We start from the raw sequence: 18,839 nt of genomic DNA, 5'->3' as shown, positions 1-18,839 counted from the left end.
ATTCCTTGTTGAATTTCTCTATGAAGAGAATCTGAAATATTAAGACCCTCTGATCCCAAATAGTCGAAGTCGTTGAAAATATCAGGGTTGTACGGGTGAATGCCTGTACATTCGAATCCTTTTTTGCTAATTCCATTCGACAGATTGTTGTGAAAGCCTGATTAACCAATCCAGCTACGTCATAATCAGAAATTCGTGCAAACGGATGACGTCGCATCCAAGCCCGACAAGCTTCGTTGTACGCGTTCTTGAAAGGCTTCATTACAGTTCCGTCCAGGGGCTGGAGTTTGTGCGTACAATGCGGCGGAAGGCTGATCATATGAACATTATTCTCACGTGCTAGTTGAATGACGTCTAGTTCTTTATGACTGCTATGTCCATCTATTATCAATAAAGCAGGTTTTTTTTCAGTTGGGCGTGTTCTTTTTCAGTTGGGCGTACACGCTTGATGAACTCTTGAAGCCATCTCAAGTAAATGGGACCATTGATCCAACCATTATCTTGCACTGCACCGTGACTTCCTTCTGGAGCGTTAATCATAAGTCGAGTATTTAGTCTTTTCCTGGGAAATATGAATAAAGGTGGAATAAAATGATCTCCGAGAGCATTTATGCAAAGCATTATGGTGATGTTGCGACCTCTTTCGCCGGAAGTTAGTTTTCCTACTTGTTTCTTGCTCTTCACTGATATCACTTTGGCGTCATTTGCGTGAACGATTGAAACACCAGTTTCATCAGCGTTGAAGATTTTTGATGGATGAAAGTTGAATTTATCTAACATCGTTTTTAATTGTTCAAAGAATCGAGAAACTTGAGATTTGTTGAAACCAACAGCCCGTTGCATGCTTGTTGATTCAGCAGTTCGTAAAGACAGTTCAGGGTGCCGTTTCATGAAACCATAATAAAAATCTTTGCCAGCGCTCTTCGATGCCGTACTGAAACGATGAGAAATTTTCATAGCCTCAGCCAAATTAAATGCCAACTTCAAAAATTCCATTCGATCTAGTGGCATCAATCGAGTGTCCAAATCTTTTATGTGTCGAACCAACTCTGCTGAGAAAAAGTTTGTCTGAATCTACCCATGTCGGGCTTCATTGTTATTTCCTCTTCCCTTTTTAATTTTTTTAATCGATCTCCCAGGGAACTTTTCGGGACGCCGAAAATTACTGTGGCCTGTCTCAGTGTCTTTCGGTTTGTCAGGATACTTGATACAGCCGCTTTCATTGCATCTTCTGCCCATTTCCCGCGAATATTTTTGGACTTAAATTTGGGCATAATTCCAAACTTCTTACTGTTTCTGGAAAAAATATTCAGCTATTATAAGTACACTGGCGTCCTTTTACTACAATCACCTGCATTCGAATTATTATCACTGTCATCTGGTCCGAATAATTTTGATCATAGCTAAAATACAACTTTTTAAACATAGGTTCCTTTGTCCGATACTACCCGCAAACATGTGTCCGGTACTACCCGAATCACCGAATGATATTGTTTACGTTATGATGATTACAGTACTAAATTTATAGTATCATCGTTTTACCAGCATGTTTTCAAGGTAATTTCGGACGGATAACAAAAAAAATTACATAGCAAATACTTACTATGGAGATTTTGTAGCACTTTAAATATTGCTTGTGACATACACTCGCCATCTGCAAAATAAACAAATGCCCTAAAAACAACTTTTGTTTAACAGTTGAACTCCGAAAAAGCACGCGCGAGATATATCGATCAAAGTCTTCATATTGAGTGCCATTAGGTGTCTCCATCTGTTGACAAATCGTCAAATCACGGTGTGTCCGATACTACCCGCTGTCCGATACTACCCGACTCTCCCCTAAATATCTGAACTCTTCGAAAGAATAACTGGTGTTTCCATAGACCATAAAAATATAGCGAAGAAAAAATTGGTACGCATTCCGGATTGACGAAAGGCACGACAATATACCAAAAACACAAGCTAAAGACTTGCTTCCTATGCCTTCGTAACATGAAGAAATCCACGTGGAAATGATTATTTTTACCAGGGGATGGAGCTGCCACCTCATCCACCTGGGGCCCCGCCGCCGCCGCTTCGCCCGACGACCCCGCCGCAGTCGGAGCTGCCACCTCCGCTGCGGTCGGAGCCGCCGCCTCTGCCAGACCCTCATATATAGCTTCTTTTCTCGATAAAGTCGTTCCCATCTGCGAGAAAATTCGAATGATACATTGTATTCGCTATGTGCAAAGTGGGTGATGGGGGACGGCAAATCGATCGAAGCTCACGATGTGGCAGAAATGTGAATTCATTCTGGGCTGTCAAGTTTCAAATTGCTTTATTTGCATAACTTCCTTTATAATTTGAAGTAAAAACGTGAAAATTTGCGATATGGGTCATAGTACATGCTTCATCAATTAAGAATGACCAACAACTACTAGATCTCGCTGGTGTGTCATTCAAAAGTTTTGATATTTTATTAAGAAGAGACAATTGGGATATATGCAGTTTCCAAAAAGTACCGGCTTTTGATTTTTTTGATGAAATTCAAAACTGGACTGACATTTTCAGCATTGAGTGTATTGTTTGGCATACATAGAACCACAATCTCAAGAATATTTTATCATATTCTACAAGATCTAGCATTTGCAACGGCTGATTTAGTCTTTTGGCCGAATAAAGCTATTGTTCAAGCTACAATGCCTGACTGTTTTCGTCCAGCATGTAGAAATATTTGTGATCCAAAATGTGACGTGGCACCCCGCCGAAATATAAGAGTATCGATTTGCATGAAATATGGTCGACTGTATACTAAAGATCGATAGGGAAACAATGTCCCCAGAGAAGAACTAAGTTAAGCTCTCTTTCGTCCAGGACCGCCGACCCGTCAACACCTAATCGTCTGACATAAGTATATACTGTATGAAAATATAATTGACGAGGTGCGTATAACAATACGATTTAACATTTGACACATATTTTTATATTTGACGACATCTCAATTCAGAGATCATTTGTATTGTTAACATATTATTATTATTATTTATTGAACCAAGGGTTAGACAAAGAAAGGGGTCCTGGCGATTGAGGTAGATTTGACTATCAAAATTGTAAAAAAAATGATAAAGCGACCTATGTAAAGTCAGACGTAAAGATTTTAAGAAATGATCAATGTTATGATATTTATATATTCATTCGTATTGCCACGTTATACTGATTGAAATACAACTATAAAATTATCAAAATTATTATAAAAGAATTATTTGGTTACAATTAAGAATTAATTGTTACAAGCATACAGTGACACACGAGTAATCATTGATTGCACTGAATTTAGAATTGAAGTACCGTCAGCAGTAGATGATCGTGTCGCTTGTTACTCACATTATAAAAAAGGATTTACTGCAAAAGTCGTCATAGGAATTACACCAGGAGGATTAATTTGTTTCAAATCTAAAGTAGTTGGTGGAAGGAAAACTGATTCTCAAATGACTGATGAATCTGGATTATTTGACAAGTTAGAAATAGGAGACTTAGTTCTAGCTGATAAAGGTTTTCCTGAAATTAAAGAAATCATAGATACCAGTGGAAAAGAAATTAAAGTAGTTATGCCACCATTTCTACAAAATAAAAATGAATTTACTAAAGAAGAAACTCAACAAACATATGATATTGCTCGAGTTAGAATCCATGTGGAAAGAATTATGTCGTAAATAAAACACATTTTTTGTAATCCAAAACAAAGTTTCTTATTATTAAATCAATATCGTTTTATTTATAAATTCGTATTTTTTAAAAATTAAATAACTAATAAATTAATAAATAAAAATCAATATCACAAAGATATCATAACATCTAGTTGACATGATTTGACAGATGACAAGTCCTAAATAGTTGTGGCCACTAGGGGCGCTGTCATCGCGCACACGTCGAATTGGAATATACGTGAAATGATACCAATAAATAATTCGGGATCTGGTATTATGCCGACAACTATCAGTATACTGGAAGGTGTACGAAGGGTGCATTCCGAAATATACTTGAAGTAGGGCAAGTTCGTGTCAAGGAGAGACAGATAGATAAGCAAATGAACGGGTGCAAGGAGGGAACAAGGGAAACTCGCAGTACTTGCGGTATATTCCGGAATACGCCCGAAGTATGCTTGTGCGATATACATATGTATAGTCGACAACGTAGTTCTGTCGTTACGCACGAATGGTTCGCGACTATGAAAACCACATGCGGTCAATAGGTGAAAAATTTGTTTTTTTGTCGTCAACGCCCAAAAGAAATCGATCATAGGTTGAGGAAATATTAAATCGAGCTCGATTATCATAAAGCGTGTTCCTGATTGAAACAGAACACGTCATATCCAAAAATATAGATGTTACAAATTAGCGAAAGAAAGACACGTGCATTAACACGTTGGCTGCCGTGGGGGTCACCGGTGACCGACACTCGACTTGTCTACAGGGCCGTGGGGGCCACCGGTGACCGGCGGCGCGACCAATAGTTGAAATACGAAATTAGGGTAAACATTGATACTCACAAATTTCTAAATAATACCATTGTTTCTGTAATGCTTCGAAGAAATTAATGCCGTACAGAACGTGTAAAAATAATTTTATTGCAAAGAATATATACATATTATTTGTTCGCGTAACGATGAGTTACATTAAAACACGGTAAGCAAATGGTGAACCAGAACAATCGGCACAATATGTCGCCACTTTTTTAGTGGTGTTTTTGGCTCTCGTTCTTCCTAGTTGTTTTGAATTTTTTTACATAATTTGCAAAACCGCCTTATACTTCGCATACTTCTCGATTTCCTTTCAAGTTCATGACGACGTTTTTTCTGTACATAATTGCTTGTTGAAGTGCAATCTTCATCATCAAAACATTTTACTAAATACATAACTAACTTCATTCTAAAATCGGTGATTGAAATATTTTTCTGAGTTACTTGTTTGTATAACACCAGTGAATTTACAACGCAAGTATTGAGTAAAAGCTTCATGAACAATTTTCGATACCACTTTATAGTTTTTCGAAGTGGCGAACTATAAGCAGCCATTTGGTCAGACAAATCAACAGAAGATTTCCCTACATTATAGTCTACTACCATTTTTGTTTCTCATATGAGCAGGATCTTTTTAGTACACTTATCATTTCAGCAGAATGTTTCGTAGATAGCATCAGTACATCTCTTTTATCTTTCCACTTTAAGACAGTTACACCTTTTTCATTTTCTCGCGCGATGTCCACGTTTCAATTTTCAGGACACTACTTCCTTTGGATTGCCTCGTCGACTCTTGCGCAGCGTACCCACTAAATGCGTCTGCATTGAAGTTAATTTCTCTGCCAATTCTACACTTGTGTAATAATTGTCCGTACAAATCGTATGGCCCTTGCCCAAAACCTCTTTACAAAGAGATAGCACAACCTCAGATGATTTATTCCTAGATGTTCGCTTAGCATTTTTATCTTTGCCCTCATAGATTTGGAATGAATGAGTGTAACCCGGCCCACTACATAATTCAAAAACTTTTTTGACATATCTATGCCGCTTTTGTTTTATGTATTGACGAAATATTATACGGCCCCGAAACGGCACTAATGATTCGTCCACGCACAGTATTTCGTCAGGATTATAATATTTTTTGAAATTATTGTTTAGATAATTAATAATAGGAAGAATTTTATATAATCTATCACTAGAATTATATTCTTCATTATTATTAAAATGAAGAAATCGCAAGAGTATTTCGAATCTATTTCTTGACATGACTTTACGTGCGAATGGTAGATTAACACGTTGAGTGCCACGCGGTTTTATAGCGACTTCCCCGTCAGGCCGCGCGTGCAGGTATCGTAGTGCAGCAATGCGAAGCGCAATACTGGCAAATTAGAATTTACTCGATGGAAATTTTAAAACGTATTAGGGCCATTGTTTTTTAGCATAATGGAAGGTATTTCTGTTCGAAAGGGAATGCTTATATAAGCATTCATTCAACACGTTAGGCCCCTCGCCTGTTTCGTTTATAGTTTGGCCCGCTAGAGATAAGATTACATTGAACTCCACTTCGGGCCGGGGCTCTGCTTAGGCTACGGCAAAGTAGTAGTAGTTTCAGCAGTGCGAAAATATTGCAAATCGTGCTATGAAGAAAATGCGGCACAGAGTGGCAGAAAAATAGCACGAAACTTGACCAAACAGGTTATAACATTTTGTGACACTTGCGAGGGACAACCTTTTTTATGTTTACCTTGTTTCAATAAAATTCATTAAAAATTTCTGAAAAAATGTTCAATTTTTACCTTTATTATCATATTTTATACTGTCAGTCACCGGTGACTGACGCGGCCTGAACGGAAAGGTCGGTGTCAGTCACCGGTGACTGACGTGGCACTCAACGTGTTAAATCTTTCATCTTTACTCCAATAGAGATCAATTTTTGGTAATCGCACCAATCCCATCCACATGATGAGTCCAAAGAAACGTTTTATTTCGTTAGAATTTGTTTCATACCATTGATCTAAACGATAAGATTGCTGTTCGCATTTTCTTTGCGATGCATAGATGTTCGTTTGATTTGCGATAGTTTCGAATATTTCATCCGTGACAGAAAGAAAATAAAAACTATGTGGTTCTGTACAATCAAAATTCTCCGTTTGGCACATGTTAATTCTGGTCGAATTCGAAAATGTGATTCTGACTTGATTACCCACAAGAACACACCAATTCGTATCAAACTCCTCTTGTATGCCATCTTCATTGTTATTGTCTTCTTCACTTTCAGAGCCACTGAGTCAATTCGGCGCCGGCGTAGTGCGGAAACTCTTATCATATCTGATGAACTACTTGATCAACTTTCCACGCTACCTGATAGTAATCAATTTCGTTTGTACGATCTTCGTAAAACTGCATTGTCGGATGATGAGCTTGACTCATAATCTTCAGTTAAACCCATATTTATAAGGGCTAATTGAAAAATTTGATGAATGTAAAAACTTATATAAAGTGACAGAGTATAACAAATGTATGTAAAGATAACATCTTCACCAAGCGTAGTGATATCGATAAGTTAGATCTCTAATCTACCGTGAGAGAAATAAGATAACACGTGCAAATAATCAGTATGATCTATTACGCCATGCAACAGATTGAACTGAAAAGTGTAAAAATAATCTAGTAACATCTCCGTGAATAATAACATTGAATGTTGTTTCTTTGTTATTTACAGGTGAGATTAACATCTGAATCAAATCATTGTGCATATTTTTTGGGTATAAATAAAACTTTGTTATTTACAGAGAAACAATTCGTGCATTATTCGCGCCTCAGTGGAATTCCACATATTATATGTATTTACTTACCTACTTGTCGGAAGCACTGAACGAGACTGAAAAACGACATTAACTGCTTAGAAACAGAAGCGTAACAGTTTGGAACAATTGAAAATCGCAGACACGGTCTTCAGCGCCTTGGGGGTCACCGGTGACCCCCACCACGACAAGTGCATAAAACATGTTAGTACAAGTTACTTTATCCATTGTATATAAAATTTCCACATAACATGCATCGCATAATGAAAAATACATGTTGGCGCCTCGGGCAAGTCACGTAAAATTTGCGCGGCAGCCAACGTGTTAACCAGAAACCGTTCGAGAACGCGTAACAGATTCCGTACATACGTCTAATACAACATTGTAATTCAAGTTTTGCCTGGATCCGAACGCCAGAAATATTATTTATTTATTTTCTTCATTCTACGTATTCCAATAACAAAACGTACCTAACGGATCATATCATAATATAAATACAATAAATATGTAACGAATACTTACTTTTTTCGCCGTAAACTTTCACCACTTGCACTCCACAAGGTTTTGTGCCAGAATGGCTTCCGGAGTACTTCCGAATAATGCAATCAGGTACCTTGCACCACGGCATCGCTGCCGTGCATTGCGAAAGCCAATGCCATGCATCAAAATGGTGGCGCGAACGCGCCGCCCAATCACAGCCGTTATCGTTTGAACCACGAACGAATAAGATTGTTTGTTTATGCCGGAGTTCAGCGCCGCGGACTGTTAGCGTAATGTCTGAACTAATAACGGTGATCACTTGTTACATCGAAATAAAGTGACGAATTGTTGATTGTGTAATAATGCCTGGTAAGCGAATTAATTCACGCTGGTATTCGGTACCGCGTCGGAGCCGCAATAAATATCGGGCACAAAGGTAAGATATATTCCTCCATTTATCCATAACTGGGGCATTCATGCTTTTCCGTAGTGAGACTTTTGTGGTCAAAAATTTAGGCGGATACCTTGGTTAGAAGCTATCGTATGGTGATCTGTGATCAATGGTGATTAGTTTCCATTTAGTCTCACGCGAGTGGAACCTTTTCAGATATTGAGTAGCATATTCCATAAAAATTGGGATTTCGGCGAGAATTGATAACCTCGACATTTGGGTATTCCTCCGGAAAGTATCCTCAAGTTTTCCAAAAAATTTAAAAATTTTTGACCGAAAGTTGGAGACATTTCAAAATCCATAGAAGTGAAAAAAATTATCGCTCAATTTTGGTTGCTCGAGATACTAAAAGTATGGTAACTCTGATATTCTGAAATTGGATTGCAACTTTTCTTTACTAACGGTCCAGCATGTTGATCCGGGGGTTCGGGCTTTTTAGACTCACTACACCACTACGCGAACGACTTGAACATAAAAAATTAGCAAAAGTTTCATGAAAAACGAAATCTGAAAATATCTTGAAAACAGTTCGGTAATTATTAAAATAGTCACTGCTAGTCGAACGGGGAAATTTTATTTCTGGTTTTGTATCCAAGTGCAACGTCTTGGCTTTCTATTTATTCCTGCGACAAACTTCTCGTGCGGAAGATATATTTTATTTGACGAACAGTGACGGAGCCGAGAACCACGTAGAAATTGAATTTTGCGAGTTTTGTATCAAAAAACCGTCATATAAAAAATAGAAACCGGTCATTTTGAGTAGGTTTCTCACCGAAATGTCCAAGAAAATGTCTTATAAAATGTGTTCACACAATAGTGTCGAATGTCGTACGAAATTACCAAAAATGTGAGTAAAAAAAAAAATCTTCTCTGAATCGCTGAGAGCGTTTCAATTACGTGAAGGTAATTGTAAAGTAGATAAATGTAGATCGGAACAACTTGTTCTTTCATAGCGGGTATCAAATGTAGGTAATCATTGAAACGTGAGGTTTACCCTATTTTTAGCAAAAAAACACGGAAAACGACCATATTTAATTCTTGATTTAGATTTATTTACGTTTACTGCGGATTTGATACGAAAAATACTGAGATATTAAAAAATTAGAGTTTCAAACCGTTCCTGCAAAATTTCAACACCAAATAATCGTAATTTTCATGTTTTGGATACAAATTTTCGTGCTTTCAATTTTTACTAGTTTTATCGTATTTTTTATGTTGAAGTACATCAACAAAATTGCAATTTACGACACAATTCAGTAATATCAACATTTCCGAATTTCGGTTTCTTTCCAAATTTCATCACAACACTATGTCATGAACAACAGTACTGTTGAAATTTGAAAAAAAATATTCACAGTACAGGAAATTTGGTCAAATATTTGTCGAAATATGTCTTATCAACTGAAACATATACCTATGGGCCATTCCACGTGAACCGGATCAGTCACCTCTCAGATATTTTTTTAATTTAGCATGTCGATTGTCCACGGTAAGTTAGATTTTTTTGCGAAAGGATTTTTGAAATAGTGCAAATTTCGATTCATTATGAACAATCGAAAAATAGAGAGGCGGTTTCTTGAAAAAATCATAACTTCGTCAGAAATGATGTTGGATACAACTTTTTTTTCTAGAATTTACGCGGATGAGGCCATAGATTTGGAAAAAAAATTAATGGTGCCGGAAAAGTATCATTATCATTTGTTTATTTGACAATGAATTTTTAAATGATTTTTAAAACACTGACGGATAGCACCGAAAAATTTAAAAACAATACTGACATATACTTTGAACTATACTACAGCCTGTGAATTAATTTCAGAGATGCGTTTGGCTTCGTTTCCGAGTAAAAAATCATCAAAGTTGGCGGCGCGCATGAATTCGAGCTCGTCGACGCCTATGCGCGTAATGACGCGCGTCGAGCGATCGAGACCCTATCTACTCTCTACGGACGCTACTTCGTGTACGCTCGGCGGCGGCATTCACGAGTCATTTTCGCGATGATCGACACCGTTCAAAAATCTGGAAGAAACTCCATAGCTTCCCCATAACACGGCAAAGCGATCGAGTAAGTTCCAGAGATGTGTTATTTCTCGTTTTCGGGATATTGTAATTCAAAATATTACGAAGTACACAGTATGGAAGCTGGATTCATTGAGGACTAGAAATAAAGTACAGTCAACCCTCCTATAACGCGGTGAGTGCGTACCGCGTTATATGGAAACCGCGCTATAAGAAACAAGAAACTCGGATTTAACCGTACAAACCAGGCTAATTCGTAGCGCGTTCTATGGAAACCGTCTACCGCGTTGTATGGAAACCGCGCTACAAGAGACTCAGAATAAGTACAAATCACATCATTCGTACCGCGTTATATGGAGACCAATAAATATAAAAGGCAAGATAAATTATAAATTATTTTTATTGAATTGAAGAGTTCATATAAGGAAATGATGAAAAAAATGAAACAAAAACTAAACTAAAAAACTGTTTTCCAACAAAAACAAAAAAAAGACTTTTGTAAAATGATGTAATCTTTCAACACTCATCCTCACTGTCAGATATGAGTCGCCTAACTCGCCTTCTTTTAATGGGCAAAATGTCTTCCTCACTTGGTTGATCTTCACATTGGTTTTCGATTGTAGCTTTTTTTTCTAACTCCACTAAAATCTCTCTATAGGGAGCTAAGCAATTTCACTCTCTTTTAAACTTTGCGCTGCGCACCGTTGAATAATCAGTTTCAATGAAATGAAGTTCTAATTCTTTAGCCAAATTTAGCCCTTTTTTCACATCTTGTAAATCGAGGTTTGGCACCCATTCGTTTTCCTTATTTTCGTTTACCAATGCATTTGAGGTGTGTGCATCAATTAATTCCATCAGTTCTTCCTCATCTAAAGTTTCTTCCCCGAGTACTAGTTCTCTTACATCCTGATGGTTTACTGCAAATTCTTCATCGTTTAAACGAGAAGCAATGTTTACTATTTCTGTAACTGGGAGTGAAATTGTAGAATCATCTTGTATTGCTTGAACCATTTGAGGTAAAAGAGGTTTCCAACACGCATTAAGCGTTGATGGTTTAATTTCCGCGCAAGCCGATGACACGGTTCTAATACAATCTAAAATAGAAAATTCCATCCACACTTGAGTAAGAGTTTTATTTTCACTATTTTCTAATCTGTCGAAAATGGTTTGGAAAAGTTGGCGTGCATAGTACATTTTTAAAGTTTGAATGACTCCTTGGTCCAAAGGTTGTATTAATGACGTGCAGTTAGGAGGAAGAAAGACAATTTTCACATTTGGGTGGTCCAGTTCTATGTTGTGGCAACCAGCGTTATCAATAACCAATAAAACTTTGAAATACAAATTTTTTTCCATCGTATAGGTTTCTACTGCCGGGATAAAACAATTATAAAACCAATCCTTAAATAAATCTTGAGTCATCCAAGCTTTCTTATCAAATCGCCAGAATACAGGCAATTGGCTCTTATTAATGTTTTTCATTACACGGGGAGTTGAAGAACGATTTAGGCTCCCTGATAGATTGCTGCACACATGAAGGGTGATACGTTCTTTTGAAGGTTTAAACCCCTGAGCACCCCTTTGATTTTTCGAAATGGAGGTCCTAGATGGTAGTTTTTTCCAATATAATGCCGTCTCATCGGCGTCAAAAATCTGATCAGGTGAATAACCTCCTTCATTGATAATTCTAGCGGAAACCGCGCTGTAGGAGGGCTGTCGCAATTTCAGCTCCGCGTTATATGGAAACCGCGTTTTGAGAGTACCGCGTTATAGGAGGGTTGACTGTACATAAGTAATAAGTGTAATATGGTATAACGTTTAATGAAAATATTTAGCGCGTAGACTTACGGATACATGAATCAATTGAATTAGGAAAAATCTTACACTCTAATGCTTTTGTTAATAGTGGTAAAAAAGATTAAAATTGTCGCGTGCCTTCTACGGTCATTGCTTGGCTAAATCTTAACTTTAACAACTTTTCTTTATCGTCATGTTCGCTGGTGATACAATAATCAAATGATATATTTTTTAATGCGCTCACGCTCCAGTCGAACAATTGCCTGGGAGTCAGGATGTGGTCGTAATTTGGTCGTTGTAAGCTAACACGGGCTGCAAATCTTTTTACTGTCTCACCAACCCTATCACATGGACTTTTGCCGTGTGAGGTTGCGAAAAAGTGCCATTCCGCGGCAATATTGAAGTCTTCGTAATGATGAGTTGGGTTGATAAAATTACTTTTATTTTTGTACTGTGTGCCAGAACCGTCCGTGATGTAAATCACTTTTTTAATGTTTTCCCTATCAAATAACCCGACAAGCCTACCGATGAGTTTCTTTTGAAAAAGATGAACCGCGACTGTATTATGGTTGAGATTTTCCGATATTACAACCAAGCTCTTATGGGTTAATTCATTATTTTCTAAACAATACCCAACAAAAGGATGAACGGTTGCTTGATTATTATTCCAGTGGAAGCTTTGGATTTCATCTTGGATAACAAATGCATAGTTTTCCGCAAAGTCACACAGAACTAAAACTTCCCCTGGTTGTAGATTTTTTTTTTTTCTTTCAAAAATACGCTATGCTGTTTAACGATGAAGTCATCTCTCTTAAGGGCCATAGTTTGTTCTTCTAACGTCTCGATGAATGCTTCCCTTTCGAGTTGGAGAGTTGGAGAGTTTCTAAAACAGAACGATCGGTATGAGTCCAACGTTGATAAGTAATCTTTTCGACGAAATCATCATCGAATAATTCTTCCATCTCACGTCTAATCACCTCAAAACCCAGCCAGTTATCGCATTCTTGTAGGTTACACAAGTGATTCGGAGAAGCACACGATATCTGCTCAAGTAAATCGTGATAGCTTCGTTCAAATGATTTGCTAATTGAATTTATCGCTACCAACATAAGTATGACATTTTGATGCACCTTGCAAACAAAAACAGTCTGAGTTCCTGTTGGTCTGGCTAAAATGCATTCTTTCGGGCGAAGATCAGCAAATTTTGTAAAACCGATTTTATCATTCGGAAATTCTAGTTTGAACGCGGCGTAAGCTTCCTTCAAATTGCATAGGACTGATTGTTCTTGAATTCGGTGTTTCGAACCTTTAGCATCGCGGTAAGTCACGAAATCTTTCTTACCGGGCATGATTCGACTTATTTCATCGGATTTATAAAATTCTGATACTCGGTAGACAACATCACTGTCAAGAGTGTGAGACGGTCTTGGGTTTGGAGAAGCCCCGAATCGACACCCAATTTGTAATGATTTGGCTTTCCGAGCTATTCTATACGAAGTATTAAATTCTAACTCTAGTTTTCTGATACTCCAACTACGAGGTGTCATTGTGAGATATTTTACTTTGTCAGAGGAGCAAGTGGCGTTTTCGAATAATTGTTTCATGTCATTCAGCAATTTTTTTCCCGAAATCACCGTTACAAAAACGTTTCCTCACTGTCCGGTTGACTTATTGGCGAAACCGAGCAATGACAGTCATCCAGGAGATTATTATTATTATTAATGATACTTACCTGTGTGTTATCTGCCGAATTGATTTCATTGCATTCATACAATTGTATTCGGCAAGTCGCACACAAATAATCTCCGAGGTTGGGAAACTTCTTCGCTAATGTGGATAAAACTGGAATAACTTTCCTCCGCCAATTATGGCCACTTTCAGGAAAAGGATTGCAGCATCGTTTGATAGTTCCAGCCATTATTGCAAAACACAGAATTCGGGTGTCAACAATAAGATACTTGCACTTGTCAATACACTCGAACTAGACTGAATGTTATAAATTTTGAATCGTTTGGGGTTTATATTCGTTTCGAATAGTGATTAAATACCATAATAAGCCATGTAATTGGTCAAATTCCATCAATAGGGTATCAATAATGCAGTGCAATGTAACGGACCTAATTTTAGCGAATTTATTTGCATCATGTTTGAATTATCTTATGCGAAATTCCGAAACACGTGTTCGTATTGTTTGAATAATTAAAAGAAATAACACAATCAACAAATTCACAATTCGCAGAATTATTGATTAATCCGAATCAGGTGCATAATGGATTAATTTGCTACCTGCATAAGTACAGGTACGTGCAGGTAGCAACCCTTGTCGTACTGCTAAGTCATGCGTGAGACGTGCTATGATTCGCCATATCCCGAAAACGAGAAATAACACATCTCTGGAACTTACTCGATCGCTTTGCCGTGTTATGGGGAAGCTATGGAGTTTTTTCCAGATTCTTTAACGGTGTCGATCATCGCGAAAATGACTCGTGAATGCCGTCGCCGAGTGTACACCAAGTAGCGTCCGTAGAGAGTAGATAGGGTCTCGGTTGCTCGACGCGCGTCATTACGCGGTGTTAGTGCGTACATGCGTTACTGCTGGCCGTCCAGCTGACCCGACCAAGTCCGACTTAAAACTTTGTCCGAACATACCGCCCGCCTCGCTGTCGTTGACGATTGCGAAATTAAGATGCGCCGCCCGCCTTGAGGGGTTCGGTTTGAGGTTTTACGGGTAACACGCACAGTTTCACTATCGGTCGTTTGAGCACTGATGATTTAGTTTTTACAGTCACAACGCGAACTAGGCCCGTCGGCTCCGGGGTGGACGTCGACGACTCGTGCTAGTGGCCAGACTGATGGTGGTAGATTTTCGTCTTTGATGAGGACGATCGCTCCGATAGGAATGTTCCCGTTGATGGATTGCCATTTCGGTAGATGTTGGAACGTTTGGAGATATTCCGTACTCTAGCGGCTCCAGAAATGCTCTAGCATTTGGCGCGAGTGTTGCCAATGGGAGAGCCGTTGAGCTGGTGTGCCCGCGAGAGACGGTTCTGGTACGGTATTTAGCGCGATGCCGATGAGGAAATGCCCTGGCGTTAAGGCACCCGAATCTGTGGGATCGTCCGAAATGGCACAGAGTGGTCGCGAGTTGAGGGTGGCTTCCACTTGTGCGAGAAAGGTCTCGAATTGTTCGAATGTGAGCTTGGACTCGCCAATGACTCTCTTGAGGTGAAACTTCACTGATTTTACCCCGGCTTCCCATTTTCCCCCGAAGTGAGGAGCGGATGGAGGATTGAAGCGCTACTGGGTTCCGTGTCACGCGAGGATGGTTGCGATGTGAGCGGATTCTTTCGATGGTGCCGCCAGTAGGCAACGAAGTTCCGCATCGGCACCCACGAGATTCTTTCCGCAATCACTTGCCAGCGTGGCGCAAATTCCACGCCGCGAGGTGATCCGTTTGTATGCTGCGAGAAAGGCTTCGGTGGTACAGTCCGAGACTAGTTCGAGGTGGACTGCTGATGTGGAGAAGCATAAAAAGACAGCGATGTAGCCCTTGTAGGTTTTGGGGTTTTTCCCGCGAGATGCTCAAATCGCGATGGGGCCTGCGTAGTCGACGCCCGAGTGCAGGAAGGGTCTTGCTTGTAAGACGCGAGATTAAGGGAGCTGGCCCATTTGTTGGGAGCTGAGCGCGGCACGTTGACGAGCGCACGGAACGCAGCGATGGATGAACGAGCGAACCGGCACTTTTCCACCGATGATCCGATAGCGTTGGCGAATGGTGGCGAGAGTGAGCTGTGGGCCTCCGTGGAGCGTTGTTCGATGCTGGTGATCGATGACTAGCGTTGGGTTAGGTTAGGTAAGGTTAGGTTAGGTTAGCATGCGGACGAACGATCAAGAATTGTCAGAGTAAGTGTTCAAATTTCGAAGTTATAATGCGTGAGTAATAGCAAATAATATGTTCAAACTTTATTTTTTTTACATCGAAATACTTTGATGGGATATAACGCAACTCTAAAATCAATAACAATTGAACTAAAGGATTTCAAATTATCCAGTTTATAATAAAGTTTATACAATAGTCACTGTATCATACCTACGAACTAGATATCTGAGAAGTTCACAATCATCGGACGAAACGTTTCCCTGGACTTCCTGTCGAACTAATAATTTTTTTATTTTATTACGCTCGTCTTGGATGACATTACTCCGTTCAATTGCTTGTAAGCAATTTAATTTCAGCTACCCTATCTTTTTCTTCTTGTAAGATCTTTAGCCTATATTCCGCAAGTCTTTTTTGACCGGTTTTTTTTGTCGCATTGTGGATGGGTCTTTCCGCCTGCTCTCTGCACTATCTGTGCAATCCTGTTCGCTCGTGGTCAAAGGCACTAGTTCTCCAGGTATTTCAGTGGAAGGCAGCGTTTCTTCTGGTACAACGTCGCAGTCTTCATAAACCGCATGTACGGCGTGGGAAGCGTCTAGTGCTAATGCTGAAGCATTTTCAAATGTCATCGAACTCAGGGTAATTCCGACAGATGCGGAATCATTCTCAGAAAAAATTTCATCGAAAATTTCGAAATACTCCCAGGAAACTTTCCCCCGTCCGGATGAACTTTTTTTATTATTATCATAAATTTTGATGTACGTTTCCTTCAAATTTCTAAATTTCTTATCTAAAATATCCTCTGTAACTTGGTAGCCATTCTTCTTAAATTCCAAACATATTTTCCTCCACAACTCTTTTTTTTTTATTTTCACATCACGGAATTTGTCCGCTCTGAGCCGATATTCTTGTAAAAGTAGCAGGATATTATTCCGTTTCCAGACGAATGTACCTGAAATAGATTTGAATCATGTTTCCTTTTCTGTATAATCACTAATCGCAACACTAATTTCCAGTTTTTAATTTTATTTCATTACAGGAATTTCAACAACGCTCTCGAGGAATATCCGGGGTAGTTGGAGTGATAGACGGGAGTCACATCCCTATCAAACAACCAGCCTACAACGAAGTTGACTATTATAATCGAAAGGGATTCCACAGTGTAGTACTGCAAGCCGTTTGTAACGATAGACAAATATTTACAGACATTTTTATTGGTTCACGAGGCAGAGTACACGACGCGCGAATATATCGCAATAGTCCACTGTGCGAAAATGTAACAGAGCGAAAGCTCATTCCACCTGGACAACACTTGATTGGGGACTCGGCTTACAAACTCCACGAAAATCTATTGACTCCCTTTAGAGATAATGGGCATCTAACTGAAGAACAAATCCGGTACAATACCCGATTTTCTTCAATCAGATCGATTATAGAGAGAAGCTTCGCTCTGTTGAAAGGAAAATTTCGCAGACTGAAATACATAGATATTGCTGATATGGATTTACTAAATCACATCATCGCAGCAGCATGCGTATTGCATAATTTCATTTTGATGCATGAACCTCATGTTCAAGAGTTCGATATCGAGGATATGAATAACGCAGATTTTGCGGATAACGAAAATAATAATATTAATAACAATGTAAAGAATTTGGGAAACCATAAAAGAAGCAGAATTATGGAAATGCTCGTGCAAAAATTCCGTGCACATGCTAAATAAAATGATTCTGTGAATTATTACAGTGAATCAGAAAATTAATAAAGTGAGTTGTCTTACCTAAATCAGCTTGGTCACCCGATGTTTTTGACAGCTGGAATTCTAAGCAATTGCCATTGGTGGCAACATATTCTTCTGCGAATCCCGGCTCTACAATTGGAAATAAACTTATTCTTTACTTTACATGCAAGTTTAACTTTACACTAATTTTTACGCGCAGTGTAATTATTATTGAAGAGAATGATGAATGATTAATTTTGTAAACCTGTTCGGATTCTCTGATGAATATCAGCTGTATCGACGATAGTGTACACCACATCGTTGATGGGGTATTCAGCTTCGATGAGATCCATTGTGACTGTGGAAAAATCACATATTATCAAGAAATAATTCATTTTTGCCAAAATATAGGTATATCAACGGATGTTGTTCTACAACACATAATCCCAGCTTTTGATGTTCTGCAATTATTTTTTTGCTTAAAAACATACGAGATTAACTATTAGCATACTTCAATTATAACTCAGTGCTGATAATTCATACAAACCGAGTTTGCCGGTCAGCAATCTCCCCCCTATTCGCTGGTATAAGCATGTAGTTACTTTGGTAGCGTTTAGGGAAGTTTAGTTCCCGACCGTAATGCTTGCGGCGCTGATAGACAGGTCAGTGAAGGGTCTCTGGGTAGTGGAATTTTCACCAGCGCCATTTCAGCCCTAGCGGCCGAAGCTCAAACGAGCAGTAAAAGCGGAAGCGCATAAACCGAAGTCCGCCCAACTGTTTGTTCATAATGAATCGAAATTTACACTAATTCAAAAATCCTTCGGCACAAAAATCTAACTCCCCATGGACAATCGACATGCCAAATTAGAAAAATATCTAAGAAATGACTGATCCGGTTCACGTGGAATGTCCCATATCTATCTTTCTATTCTTTTATATATCAACCTCAAGAGTTGAAAGTTCGTTAATATTTAGATTCGAAGGTCGCTCGAAAACATCTTAAGTATTTTACCTTGGAGGATAAAAAATTGTAAGTGACTTTTAGAAATCGAAGTATCTACTGGATATTTGTGGTATCTTTATCGTTTATAACTGAGACAGATACTCTGTTTCGGCTGTGCCACTTTGGGCGTAAAAGGACGACGATTATCTCGCTTCTCTTACTATTTGATGAGAACAGAGTTCACACTTGCCGC

General features: G+C 38.8%; 2 protein-coding genes across 2 annotated transcripts; one reads left to right on the top strand and one right to left on the bottom strand.

Annotated features, from left to right (window-relative positions):
• Window positions 1-382: 382 nt before the first annotated feature.
• LOC125501081 lies at window positions 383-9,740 on the bottom strand. Its single transcript, XM_048655979.1, has 3 exons — window positions 7,354-9,740; window positions 1,038-2,186; window positions 383-1,005 (listed from the first exon to the last, which is right to left on the bottom strand). Exons 2-3 carry the CDS (start codon window positions 1,272-1,274, stop codon window positions 388-390), a joined length of 855 nt encoding a protein of 284 aa, XP_048511936.1. The 5' UTR covers window positions 1,275-2,186; window positions 7,354-9,740; the 3' UTR covers window positions 383-387.
• Window positions 6,405-17,933, top strand: LOC125500919 (putative nuclease HARBI1). The gene is made up of 2 exons (XM_048655133.1): window positions 6,405-7,220; window positions 16,963-17,933. Exons 1-2 carry the CDS (start codon window positions 7,197-7,199, stop codon window positions 17,644-17,646), a joined length of 708 nt encoding a protein of 235 aa, XP_048511090.1. The 5' UTR covers window positions 6,405-7,196; the 3' UTR covers window positions 17,647-17,933.
• Window positions 17,934-18,839: the final 906 nt, after the last annotated feature.

Source organism: Athalia rosae, chromosome 5 (genome assembly GCF_917208135.1).
Source record: "Athalia rosae chromosome 5, iyAthRosa1.1, whole genome shotgun sequence".
NCBI lineage: Eukaryota > Metazoa > Arthropoda > Insecta > Hymenoptera > Athaliidae > Athalia > Athalia rosae.
This window is presented reverse-complemented; position numbering and strand designations above follow the sequence as displayed.